The sequence below is a fragment of the Tyto alba genome, unplaced genomic scaffold (genome assembly GCF_018691265.1).
Source record: "Tyto alba isolate M040663 unplaced genomic scaffold, T.alba_DEE_v4.0 Super-Scaffold_28, whole genome shotgun sequence".
In the NCBI taxonomy this organism is placed as follows: domain Eukaryota; kingdom Metazoa; phylum Chordata; class Aves; order Strigiformes; family Tytonidae; genus Tyto; species Tyto alba.
Window position 1 is genome coordinate 17217451 of NW_024881302.1, and position 13951 is coordinate 17231401.

The window sequence follows — 13951 nt, forward strand, 5'->3', positions numbered from 1 at the left end:
GTCTGAGAAGTGCCTCAATCCATAAATAAAGATCAAAGGATGAACCCTTTCAATGGCCATCTAATATCAGCTACACTTCACTGGCCAATTTTTCATAAGATTGTCTTCTAATAATTATTGCAGCAGAGTTGTCATTTTACAGATACATTGAAAGGGCAACAGAAATTCTTATAAATACTCCCAGCCATCCTTCTTCTGATCCCAAAGTCTGTGTTTATAGCTTTAACTCTTGTACTTCGTGTCCTTTTTATACTGAATCACCTAAATACAGCAGCAAGAACTTTTACAACACCATTTGGCTTTACTTTTATTTGTGAAAGCAATTTGCTACATTTAAAGTTGTCCCATTTAGGTGAGCTATAGACATATTCAACATATATTAAATGCAGTTCCTGAATTGAATATTATATATTTCCCCCACACGGACTGTTGTGTTATCATAATGTCCTAAAGATCACACTTAACACACGCACACACAGTCACGTTACTTCCACACATCAGTAATGCCGCCAGTAAGAACAACTGACTCTTCTTTGAAATTGAACAATCATAAGCGTAAACTTTAACAAAGAGTGGCATTTCAATTAGGAGGATTTCATGTTTAAAAAGCTGCACCAAACACTGGTGGGGCATGGTCCAACTCCAGGGCTTATGAAGCAGTACAAGAATTAACAAATCCTTTACTCCCAACAGGTTAGACAAATAATGCACTGTCAGCACAATCTAATGCCACAAAGCCTTCTCCGTTACAGCAGCAGCAGAACAACGCACACAAATGTATGACTGGATTGGCTGCATCCTTGCCCATGGCTGACACTAGGCTCGTACAAATCCAGTAATAACCTAAGTCCCAAAATACATAAGTAAAGAAGTTTATCTAAGTGTTTATCAAATACGCTACTTCATCAAAGCACTGGTAACTATGGAGGCTTAGCAGGCAAGTATCCTAGCCTGGGAAAAAAATCTTAATCTAAATTTTAAAACTATTTCCAACTTTGTCACCTCCTGAAATCTTGGAAAGAATTAAATGCTTAACAGATGTACTACATTTTAAATACAGCCACATCATGCATGCATTTTTTTATAACACTTAGAAAACACTGTGCCTGATCAAAAATGTCTTCCGTATGGTCTGATTCACTTTCAGTAGCCGATTACGGACACAGAATTATTACCAACTCCTGAACAGCAAACAGCCATCGCTGAACTGTCTCCACCACCGAGCAGGGCTAAGCGACAAAGCACACCAGTCGTCCCAGTGCTTCGTCAGGGCTCAGAAACCAGCACCTTCCTCTTGGTAGCCTTTGCCTGCACGTTTTAAAAAAATGATCTCCTTCATCTCCTTTTTTCCGTCAGACAAAGCAAGAGGCCGCAGGCTCAGGGGGCACGGGCACGCGGGTGGCGTTCAAGCACCTCCCTGTTAGTGGCAACCACCTTCCCTGCCCCGAGCCGGCCCGCGGCAAGCGGCGCTCAGCGGGGCACGGAGGCCGTCGCGGCTAAAGCCAAGTGCGCTCTCAACACCTCTCCAAGATGCAGCTCCCACCTTCTATTATTAACAGGTAGGTTTTATGATGCTATTAAATACAGGTAGCCAAGCAAAGCTTTTCTTCGAGAACGCCACCCATTTGGTGAACGGCTAGTCATTCATGCTACAAGAATTAAGAACTTCCCAACTTGATTAAACACAATTATTCAGAAATAACAGACTGCAAAGGCAACTCAGAGTATTTTCACATAAGAAACATCCTAAGGATGCACATATTTACTGAAATGCTATATATACACATAAATATGTATGTATAAGAAGCAAGGAACAACAGTTTCATGTAATTAAGATTTTTGGACTTGTTTGTGGAAAACTATCGCCAAATACCAAACTAAAGCATCTGACACATACGGAAACGTGACTTCAGTGAAGACTAGCAAACCTTTTGTTTACTTCTGTATCCACAGCAAATTCCAGCAGCAGCAACAGTTCATAACTGAAGATATAGATGTTATTTTAACATCTTCAGCAGAAAGATTCAGTTACTGATCATCATGGATACCACAACCTGGGGTGAGGCATGGGCTGTGTATGTTTCTCTTAAATGGTTTATTGAGATTATGAAACAACTTCTAATAAATTCTCATCTTCATGTGGTATTTTTAAGAATGCCCTCTGCTTCTAGTTGATGTCACATTGCCAAGCAGCAAGTAAAACATTAATTATTCACACTGTCTCATTAGTAACTTATATGTACCTATGAGACAGAATCTCCTTCATAACCTGAATCTTAGTAGCAAAGTCAGTCCCAAGTAGGGAGTCAGACAGAGCAAAACAAGTGAAATTCTTTTGCTTTCCTACATATTGTTATCAAAGCAAAAACGACTTTTAAAAACTGGAAATAGATGGGAAGGGTTACAAAACTCTTGGATCAAAGTCTGATTATCCGCTGGTGTAATTTCCCTGTGGGCGTGTGCGACACTGCAAAGTCTCCAACTTTCTTCTGGAAGCCTGTGGCCACTTCTTGTCTTAGTGCAGCCCAAGCATGGACCTCCTAGAAACACACACAGCCCTTACTAAGCATCACACTGTCTAAACAAAGGAAATTTGGAGCTAGTGTTGTACCTAGTCTCTTTGCAAATAATGCCCTTTACAGGAACATTTCCTCATTACATCCTGTCTTTAACACCGGCCCTGTCAAGCCCTGAGCATTTCCAAGAGATTTATCTGTTGTACTTTCGTCCAAGTTGGTCAGAGGTTAAAGACGCTCAGTACCTTACAGGACAGACTTCACGTGTCCATTAAACAAGAGTTAAGAACTGCAAGAATTTGATTCGAAGAACTACTGGGAACAGCTATGCAAAAGCTTACCAGGGAAGTCTTTTGAAAATAGCATATCTAATGTAATACCCTGCAAAGAAAAAAAAATTAACTTCTATTCTATATATTAGGCATATGCATCTAAGTCAAACATCAAAGCTGCACATTTTAAAATATTCCATTTCTGACTCAAATATCCTTGTTTACCTAATGACCATATAGAATTAAGCATCCAGTATCAGAAGCAGAAGTTTTCCTATGCTTCCTTTAGGCTGAATCAATATTTAATAGCATGTTTGATTTAAAGTATAGACTTTTTTTTGCTTATTGTGCATTTATACACTGTCAAACAAACCACCATTTTGACTCTTAAAATGTGAATAGTTGTTAATATCATTGTTATTGATTATTGATTAGCTTTGTTTTCCACTTTCTCCTCCTCCCTCTCTTTTCAGGAGGAAAAAAAAAATGAATTTTTCTATTAAGACCTATAAATTAACAAGACTGGAAGGAAACTAAGTCTTACAGACTTAGTTACAGACAGATGGGTTTGGATGCTTTTCAGCTCTCTTTCTGTGTGGCCCCTCTCCTCTCCTTGCAATGGGAGGACCACGTTTAAGGAATCACATGGCCAGCAGGAATCTTCCAGCCCAGGGTGACATCCACACAAGTGAATTTGGGTTAACTTCAGCTGACAGTGGAAGACGGAGGGGGGGGAAAAAAAAAAAAAAAAAAAAAAGCAAAAGGAAAGCAAACTGCTCTTTGACTAGGAGATATTCATGATGTTACACATATTGCAAAACACATTTTCCATTGTTTGAATGTTTCTGCATATGTTGAGCAGCAGGCAGAAGTAAAGGTCCATTAACAAGCTGGTGGACTTTATTCCACTAGCTCCTCTGCACTGTTCCGATTTTGGAGATAAGTAACGGTATTTTATGACAATAAAGCAATTTCTGAATTTACCAAGTCAAGTTGAAAACAACAGCTTTAGAAGTGCAACCAAAGGAACAGTAAGTGCTATCAAGTGAAATAAAGACTTGCAATATAATCATTGTTATTTATATGGTTTGCTAAGAATTCCCACGTTAAGTTACTGTAGCAAATAAAAACACCAAAAGTTTTCAGGCAATTGTAAAGGGCATTATGGGTCCAAGGGATTCTACCTGAAGAAATATATCGGGAACATTTCGTTTCTTCACAAAGTAATTACAGGACCATGAAAAACATATATCCCTAAAGCCACGTATCTAGTAGGTCTACTGCTCCAGGTTAAAACATTTTTTTGGGAATAAAAAAAAAAAAAAAAAAAATAATTTGATGAAAACAAATTGGAACAATTGGCTTGGAAGGGCAGTACATATTTCTGTCAGTCCAATACTGACAAATGCCTTGCAAGCTAAGTCTAACCAGCCAAATCTGTCCTATTGCCTAAGACAGTACTAGTGCCCCAACATGATATTTGGGTGAAAAAAACCCTGTAACACTATGGTACAATCTCCAGTCTATACCTCTCTTCCAATTGCCACTTTATATTTTCACAAATTATTACTTGGGAGCAACCAGCTACACTTTGAAAACCTGCATCACTTTATTCTAAATCTAGTTCCAACAATTTCCTACAAACCTACGAAACAGCCTTCACAATAATGAAAACTTACATAACAGAACCTGTTAAAATGTGTTAATGAGACTCTATTGACTAGCTGGCTTCTTTGCAAGAGCAACTCCCACTGGAAGTTAAAAATTTAAAGGCCAGGAATTTTTTTTTTCTTTCCTTCTTTTCAAAGGACAGAAATGAGATTAAAAATCATCTAAAAATAGCAGAGAATTTTCAAGTGTCAGCTGTAACGGAAAGAGGAATGGCTGTCTCTCCTTACAGAGACAGGATGGATGGAGTGAGCTTGTGATTCAGGATCAAGAGAGAGGTATCTTACACACAAACTGTAGATGGTGGAAAATAATTTTAATTTACTAATTTTAGTAATATTCCAGGACCATCTACAGCAACTTGAAATCCAGTGAAACTGTACTCTCTTTTAAAGAGTTGAATGTAAATTCTTATATACCTTGCCTGCCAAAAGGAAGTGAGGTACATATTGTGAAATAACTGCAAAAACAGTTTTAAACAACCCATTCAAATCATACAACCTCCTTATGACAGAGATGAATATAAATTATGCGTCTGACTCTGTTTTGTCTTTTCCATCAATCTTTTTCTCCTAAAAGCCGCAGTGTCAAGGCTTTTATTTAAAGAAGTTCTCTTGCATTTAAATAGTCTCTCACCTACCTCTGAAGTTTCACTGATGTAAATGGGAAGAAGGAAGAGAGTTCACATTTGTTATTTGTAAGGTACCTGTTTACACTGCAGCACCTATATTTTGGGTAGCCAAAGAGAGAAACATAAAAGACTCTACGATGATCATCGAATGCAGCAGAAGCCATGGTGACCCTCCAATCACAGAACCCCAGATTCAGCACTCGTTTTTCCCATGTTCTAGAACAAAGCTCCATTCCTGCCATGCTCACTTCACCTCCTGTAGGATGTAAATGTCTTAAGGTCTGTGGAAGCTGTTACTTCACTCTACAGTGCTTATATAGGGATTAGACAGGCAGAGCTGCAGCACTTTACAACCAAACTATCAGTACAGTTGGCAGCTTTTTTGTTAATTACTATCAGGACACATAATGAATTGAAACTGGGGCCCACACTGTTAAACACAGTATACGGCTGGAGTCAGTCTCCATCCCATGAAAAGTGAAGGATCTTACATAGATACTAAGTATGCTTATAAGTTATCCCTTAAGTATGTTATCAAAGCTTAAAGCCTCAAAAGCCAAAATCCAAATTTCCCATAAATAATAAAAACAACTTAAGTGTGAGTATTTTTTAACTGAGATACCTTCCTATTTGGTCTTGCACAAATAAAACCAAGAGAAACTGAACAGATCTTTCTCAAAATTTGGCGAAATTGTGACCTTCCTGCAGAGGTCACAAAACCTACCTGGCAGTAAAGCCCATCAGTACTAATGCACAAATATCTTGGTTTACTTTCAGAAAAAGTTATGTCATTGCATCGTGTAAAAGATTTGGAAAGTTCAATAATCACTAGGTTTTCCTACAAAGTTCTTTCTTTTGAAACATATCTTCACCATGTGAAGACTTGACAAGAACCAGGTTGAGCAACTATATTCACTATTTACCTTCTTTTCTTTTTGTTATTACATGATACAATTACAGATCACGTCAAAATGTTAAATCAATGTAGAATTTACTTCTTCCTGGCAACATGCCTTCATGAAAATTACCTCTAATTATAATTCTTTATCTGTCACTGAATACTTTTCATTTTTTAAATACAGAAGCAAAGTCAACCTGCATATGATATTTTCAAGTGTGAGACTGATAATAAAATAAGATCATGAACTACTACCTCAATACAACAGTTAATAGGTCAGATGATGCAAAATTAATAAACTGACTGGTCACATTTTCTGTCTCAGTCAGCACTCGGAATTTTGTTTTGTGGGAAAGTAGAAATACATACACATGCCTACTTTATTACCACTTTAAAAAAAAAAAAATTACATTTGTTCTATCAGTTGTTGCCTGACTGTCAGATTAGTGTCAGAACACATGAAATCCAGAATTACAATGTCTGTCACAAATGAGTTTGATAAATATAAAAGGCCAGTATCTAAAAATTTACTTTTACTGAACATGATGAAACTAGAGGTTGAACGGGAAGACCTACGCAGCAGCTGGCAAGACACAAGCACCCTAACCTCCTGTACTCACCCCAGAACCACTCACTAGTTAAGAGACTAAAGCTGCTCCTAGCCAAGCCGCAGAGCAAAGTTGAATCTGTGCAGAGCTCTCTGCAGAGCTGTCCTGCTGGGACAAGCCTTCTAGATTTACACTACGCCCAGCAGGCTGGGCTCAAAAAGCTAAGGGAAACTTTCATCTTATCTTTCATCTACCTATGAACTTCCAGAAGCACATGACAGCCACGGGTCTTCGGCGCACAGGTCTGGCAAGACAGAAAGACAGGGACAGCAGGGAAGACTTCACTGCTGGCAGAGTGTAATCGTGGTGTTCCCCCCCTCTGATCGGCTGCAGAGGGGAAGAAGGGAAGAAAAATTCAGTGACTTGTCTCTTCATAACCTTATCGGAGACTTTTGTCTTTCAGGAACACCCGCGCTGTGTTCCCTGTAACCCAAACCTGAAGCAGCAGCAGCGTATCAAGTCACCAGGCAGAGCAGTATCCCATGGTCTGCCAAGGGAAAAGCATCTCACCAGTCGCAGGTTGCCACCATGCAAAGAGCTAGGTTATTTATGAAGAAATAATAGCCTTAAATTACATTAAACAGTTTCAGTATCGAGCAAAACGGTGGCATTTATAACTGATTTGCTTTATTAAAAAAATGTTTACAAGTAAAGCAGATACTAAAAGAAACATGGAGAACAGAGAAAGACAATACAGTAAGCTGCAGATCTTTGATACGCTTTATCAGGAACAACCACCAGTTGCCACAGGTGAACTGCTGGATGTTCACGCAGTAAGTGCTGTGAAAGTTGACCTTCCCTTTGAAGGCATCAACGACTCGGTTTGGTTAGCCAGGTGACAGAGTGCACAAGATCCACTCACATTTTTTCCATGATGAAGCAAACAACAAAATCAAAGAGAAAAAACATGTATGTATCTTCAAGGGCTTCTAACAGAAATTCAGAGGTGCAGCCATTCCTTGAGGCAAACTGAACAAGGAGGTGTCTTGCTGCAGAAAGTTCAGGAATTATTTTAACAAGAACTTCAATACCAATGCCTCTTATTAGAGTATCAGCATATATACAAATGACCCAAATGAAACCGTGGTTCTGCTGTGCTGTGCTCTATAAACACAGAGAAAGCATTCTTGCCCCAACATGCTTATGTATTTTGAGCACTCAAAAAAAGATGCCAGTGACCCTGGTATTTCTGGAGAGTTGCTGGCTGGCAAAGAGCAATACACTGTGACCTCCTAAGTAATAAGAAAGAAATGCAAACCACCAAGAAGAACAGAGCAAAACAAAAATATTTCCATAAGCAGAACTTTTTATACCCTGAGAAAAGATCTGACTCGAGTTCAGAAGGGACACATTAACATGTGTTATGCGAGTCTCAGTATCTCATAGCCTTCAAAAAATGTATGTGCTACAAAGCTCAGCAAGAAAACAGAAAAAAATAATCATCTCAGATCTTATGGCAAAATTATTATGGAAGATATAATTGAACTGATGTCTAGGGTTTACCTGTGGACCTCAAAAAAAAAAATCACCACAGCATTGCTCTCCTGCACTCCCCTCACATCCAAGGGGATCAGGTGCTGTGAAAACAGATGGCCTAAGCAATCTTAAAACAAACAGCAGCCAGAAACAGGCAAAAATAGTGTAAGGTCATGAATGGCTCGCTCTCTTATTTGGTTTTAGACACTATCTACTTAATTCGGAAGTCAGAAACTGGAGGAAACATACCTGGACCCTACTTCTTGCAATAACGAGCCAGGGAAGCAAAGGAGGAAGAAAATATACTTCCACCCTAAGATTTCAGTGAACCACAAAACACCACAGGGAAAGAGAAACTTAGTTTTGCTCCACCTATTCCAAGAAAACGAGAGCAGCACTGCGACAACTCAGGGTACACCTACATTAGTATTTCAAACAGAATGGGGAGCATGGTTTTGAAGCAGTTTGCCCAACTCACTCGTTCGTACACTGCTTTGGTGCGTACTAAAGAGTTGCACCTCAATTTCTTCTGGGTGAACTGAGCCAAAAGACTTCCTCCAGAAGCACGCTTGATATGCTCCAACCACAGAGGCACTTTTGTTCAAAGACCCAGTCCAGAACTAGTCCTAGGTAGCTGTCCTGAAATGTGCATAATGTGGACATCGAGTCCTTGGCACCTCCCATTTTGCTCTACAGAGAGTTTACTTGACTATGTTGACTCAGCCTCAGTAAGATAGCTACAGCTACTGCGGCAGCTCAGACAATTAAGAGATAATATACTAGACATACAACATAAAAAAATAGGATATCATTAAGATACCAAAGGTTGAAAGGAAGCTGAGAAGTGAAGTACCGGTAGAAAAACAAAGCTTATGTCCGTTATCTCCACAGCACTTTCATACTTGAAAAGAGTACGACGTATGACATAATTAAACAACCACAACCAACTTCCTCTTCTCTATCACTACTATCAATGAATTCTCAGGGAAAATAGTAAAGCAAAGCTTGGCAGAGGACAATTAATTAAGAGGTGAAATCTCAGTTTACTCTTATTAAATCTCAGAGCTACTCCTTCACAAAACCCTCCCCTGCAGCAGGCTCTAAACGCCAGCCTGTGGCACTGCTCTCAGATTGCTTTTATCATTGCCTTTTTTTTTCCCCAGATGCTATTCACCTATCAGCCAAGTAGTCTGACTGTGGAACAAAGTACTGAGGAAACAGGAAAAAATGGGCAACTCTGTAGCACCCACCATGTGCCCCTGAGGGCCTGGGCAAGGGAGGGAAAGGGACTACACCTGCCACAGACCTGCAGATAAAGGTGCTCATGGCAGAGGTCTGCTTGGTTTAAAAGTATACACAGGCTCTGATTTCTATAACTATATAAGACACCAATAAAAAAAAAATGGAAGTTAATTACAGTTCCACAACAAAATATAGAAGGGAAAGGGGAAAAAAACAACCCAACCCATATTCCTCATTAAAGTAATTCTTACCACATGCTCCAGTTGCTTTCATAGCTAGGTTTCAGAGTAAGAAAAGACCTTTAAAATGTCAGTCCACAAAGCATACTTCATCTTATCTAGATTGCATTTCAGTTTATTCATCTGTAGTGCCCTGGCTAAAGCAGGACCCGTGAAAGGCATTCAAAGCTGCAAAATCCAAACCACTGTACGAGACACAGCAGCCCATGCCCTCTCGCAACAAATGTAACCAAGGACAGAACAGAAGTCTGAGAAAGATCATGAAAAAAACACTCCTGGCATGGGAGGTAATTGTTCTACACAGTGCTCTTGTGATCTCCTAGAAAATATAAACAAATAAATAAGAATATTTAAGAGCAGTACCATCAGTCTCCACAAGTAAATTCATGTCATTTTGTGATTAATGATATCGAGTACAGTTATAAATTTAGCAAAATTAATTACATTTGTTGCTACTACACGGCCTTCACAGTGCATCTGTAGATGGAAGAAGGAAATATCACAGGGTTGTTTCTCTACAACATATTCAATTTATTTTCAACAGAACAGCAAGATTCAGCTTAGAGTAACAGAGACATTATGTCTGACCCTTTTTTCTTGAAAGCACACTTCCACTGAAATACATCAGTATCAGCAGTTTTCAAATAAATTAATTGAATTTGTATTTTTAGAAGCTAAACAGAAAGCTAAAGCCCAGGGACACACATCTGCTTCAGTTCTACGGCTTCCAGCCACCAATGTCACGGTCGATATTTTTCCTCTCTGTAAGCCTCTCATATCAGCCTTGTTGCCATATGCATGTGGACAGCTAGCTCACCAAAAATAAGTATTTGTGTCACATCAAAATAAGCACCTGCCACGGGCGAGCGGACTGCCATTACCACTTCCACCACTGTTTTGCAATACTCCCCCCCACCCTGTCCTTACTCAGTGACCTTTCCACAACCATCCTGGCCTCCTTTTGTATTTGTTGCAACAAATATCTCCTTCCTTCATCACAACGCTGTCCTATGACTCCTTCAGTTTCATCCACTCTGTTCTCCATGCTTACTTTATAAAAATGGGTACGTTTGTAAACAGAACAAATAAACTCACAAAGCATAAAAGGGTTTGCCACACACTCCACTCTCATTTTGATTCGGCTGCTCCCCACCTTGGGCTACAAGCACTGCAGACAACCATACCCCTCTGAGACAAAGGCACAGCACTAAAGAGACACAGCTTTTACTAAAGAGACAATTAAACCCTCAGCACATACAATCCTCCTGCACACGTTTCCAGGTACTGCTAGAAAGCAGTCAAGGGTTTCATTTCAAAATGAATACACCATAAAAAAATGAAAATCGGACCCTTTGCCAAGCCATAAGGGGAACCGAAGGATCCCTCATTTTCTTTTCCGAAAGGCAAATCTGCAGTTTCATCCCCAAATCCTTAGAGCTGCAGAAACTAGAGCATCTGCCAGCTCACTGAACCACCTGAGTAACTTTTTCCAGCCTAACTTCGAACTGTAACAACTTGCTGTATCAAACTGCCAAATCTACAGTGCTCATTTCTTTCTGTGAATCCAGCTGTCATTTTTCCCAAATGCCTTCGCAGTCCCAACTCTCCCAATGCCAAAAAAAACTTTTCACAGATATACATAATTTTGCAAAACACATATGCTCTATGTATGGCACATGAAGTCAATTAACAAGTTTACTTACTGAATTAAAGGATGACACACAACAGTAAAACACAAACCTCTTGCAGACAGCAAACACACTAACCTTCTCCTCCCTATGATGTGATACTCTCACGAGGAGCGCTAAGGAGTTTTGAAGTCTAAGTACTTTTTGAGTACCCCAGATCTTTCACACTTATCTTTGCAGGATCTTTTATGTTGTAATTCCCATGACGTTTCTGATCACCAGCACGCAGAGTTAAATGTAAAACGCGTTTAATTTGCAAGTCAGCAAGCACAAAACACACACTAGGGAAAATATATTCCCTCACAAAAGAAAAAAAAAGACTGAGCACACAAAAAAAAAAAAAAAAACAGAAACAAAAAACCCACATACCTTTTAACTGGTCAGCTACCACACTCTGACCAACTCGCTCAATCACCTTTCCATCCTCCATTTCATAACGATCATCCAGGTATTTCGCAGTAGCTTCCGAAATATGGACCTTTCCAGCCACCCCGAGCTGCTCCATCAGATTGGCCAAATTGACATCGTTGGACCACACATCGAACTTGAATCTCCTCATTCCCAAAATGCCACACAGGACTGTCCCGGTATGAACACCGACTCTCATGTTCACCATTTCTTTTTTCTCCTGGCAAAACTGCTCAATGGCTTTAATCATACCCAAGCCCATCTCGATGCAGCAGTAAGCGTGATCTGCCCGGGGCTCTGGGCAGCCAGCTACGCAGTAGTAACAGTCTCCCAAAGTGCTTATCTTCTCGCATTTAGTGTCCTCACACAGACGGTCAAAACGTCCGAAGAGGTCGTTCAGGAGTCCCACCAGAGCGTGAGCAGATTTGTTGGCGCTCATTTTTGTGAAGCCAACAATATCTGCAAACAAAATGCTCACTTGCTCTATCTGCTGCATTTTAAAGGGACGGAATATTATGGGGGTTTTCTGGATGGAGGGCTTCTTCTTCCTGTTTTTGGGGCTTGAGGTGGAATGACGTTTGATGGAGTTTTCACTTTCATCATCCCCCTGCTTCATTAAGTCATCAGCTATTATTCTTGGCATAACAGAGTGAATCATCCTCTCTTTCAGGGCTTTTTCCACTTCCAAGTCTTTTCCATGCATGATTGATTGCCCCACTTTCAGGAATGTGCTTCTCGATCTGACTTCGGACATGATAAATAAATGAATACCAATGGCGTGGATGCAGATGTGCAGGAAGGCTTTACTCAACAGCTCCCAGTAAACCGCGCCGGCTCCGAGAGGCGTAAAACAGTTCTCATCACGGAAGTGATAACCAAAGGTCTCAAAGAGGACCGAGTATGACAGTCCCAGAAACAAGCTTAAATACAAGGGTAAGTGCATCACCGTGTAAAGCAACAAGAGCACTTCGATACACATAGAAAAACTGCCTACTTGAGAAAGACAAGTGTCTGTAGGATCTGCTGGGGCAGTCTGATTGGGCATGTCACCACTTCCTGAGATAGGCTTCAGAGCCTGGAACTGCAGAGCGAGAGTCAGAGCAAAAACCAGGAGGGTGAGTATCAGCGAAGTCCATACGTAATGGCGAGCGTAAGTCTTAGTGAAGGTGAACACAAAAAACACTACACACACCAAGAGGAAGCACAGAGCCGGCACCATGAACACCATCAGTTTCTCTCTCATGTGTATGCCAAAATAGATGCCCCAGAGAAGGCAGGCCACGCCAATGTAGAAGAGGGCATAGCGAAACCTGCGCTGGGTCTGCGGGAAGCATCTCTCCATGCAAGCCTCCTCCAGGTTGTTGGAGTCGAACTTGGGGTTCCACCACTTGGAAGAGGCCCTCTCGAAGAGCTGCGGCAGCTTCTTCTGCCGGCGGAGGCCGGGGACGCTGCCGCCACCTCCGCCGGCTCGGCGGGTGCCCCCCGACTCCCCCGAGCTGCAGCTGGAGGAGATGCTGTACTTGCAGTGCTTGGAAGAGGAGCAGCCCTGGTGCTGCTTGGGGTTGATTTTCACCGTCACGCTGTTGCTGTCCCCGCTGGAGTCGCAGCTCACCTCGGTGCTGTGGTGATGCAGCAGCTGCTGGTGCGGTGGGGAAGCCATGTTGTCAATTCCTCCTGAAGAGCCCGCTCAGGAGTTGGGTCTCTCGGGCTGGGAAAGCCGCCGGGCTCCTCGGGAGAGTCGCCTCTAGTCTCCTCCCGCCGCCTGCGCGGAGAGGCGGCCGGGCAGCGCCGCGGCGTTCCGCCGCTCGCCGGGCTCGGCTCGCAGGGCGCCGGGGCGCGGGCAGCCCCGCATAGTCCCCCCCCCCCCACACACACACACACACCCCCCCGCCTCGCCCGCCGGGGCTGCCGCCCGCCGCTGGCCCCGCTCCCGCAGCCCCGCCGAGGCGCGGGGCGGGCGGCCGCTCGCTCAGTCCCGCGGGGGGCCCCCGCCGGGAGGGGACCGCTCCTCCATGTCGGCCGCAGCCGGCCGCCGCTTCCTCCCCGCGCCCGCCGGGCAGCGCTCCCCTCACGGCCGCCGCCAAGGGGCCGGCTGCCCGCCGCGCCGCCCCCCTCGCCCGCCCAGCCGGGACGGCCCCGGCCGCTCCCCCCCCCCACACACACACCCCACACCCCTCGCCGCCCGGCCTTGCGCGGCCCTTCCCGCCGCTCTCCGCCAGCGGGGCCTTGGGCCCTCAGCCCGCCCCGCGCTTTCCTGGCGCCTGGGGCAGCGCCCGGGAGAGCGAGCGAGGAAAACCCCCCGCGG

The 13951-nt window shown here is 42.7% G+C and overlaps 1 protein-coding gene across 2 annotated transcripts in view; it reads right to left on the reverse strand.

Annotated features, from left to right (window-relative positions):
- ADCY9 (adenylate cyclase 9) overlaps positions 1-13739 on the reverse strand; it is a 96607-nt gene extending 82868 nt beyond the window's left edge. For both annotated transcript variants that reach the window (XM_032998300.2, XM_032998299.2), the window contains exon 1: positions 11608-13739. In XM_032998300.2, coding sequence (XP_032854191.2) covers positions 11608-13306 — 1699 coding nt within the window. In that variant the 5' untranslated portion in view covers positions 13307-13739. The remainder of the gene's footprint in view (positions 1-11607) is intronic.
- Positions 13740-13951: the final 212 nt, after the last annotated feature.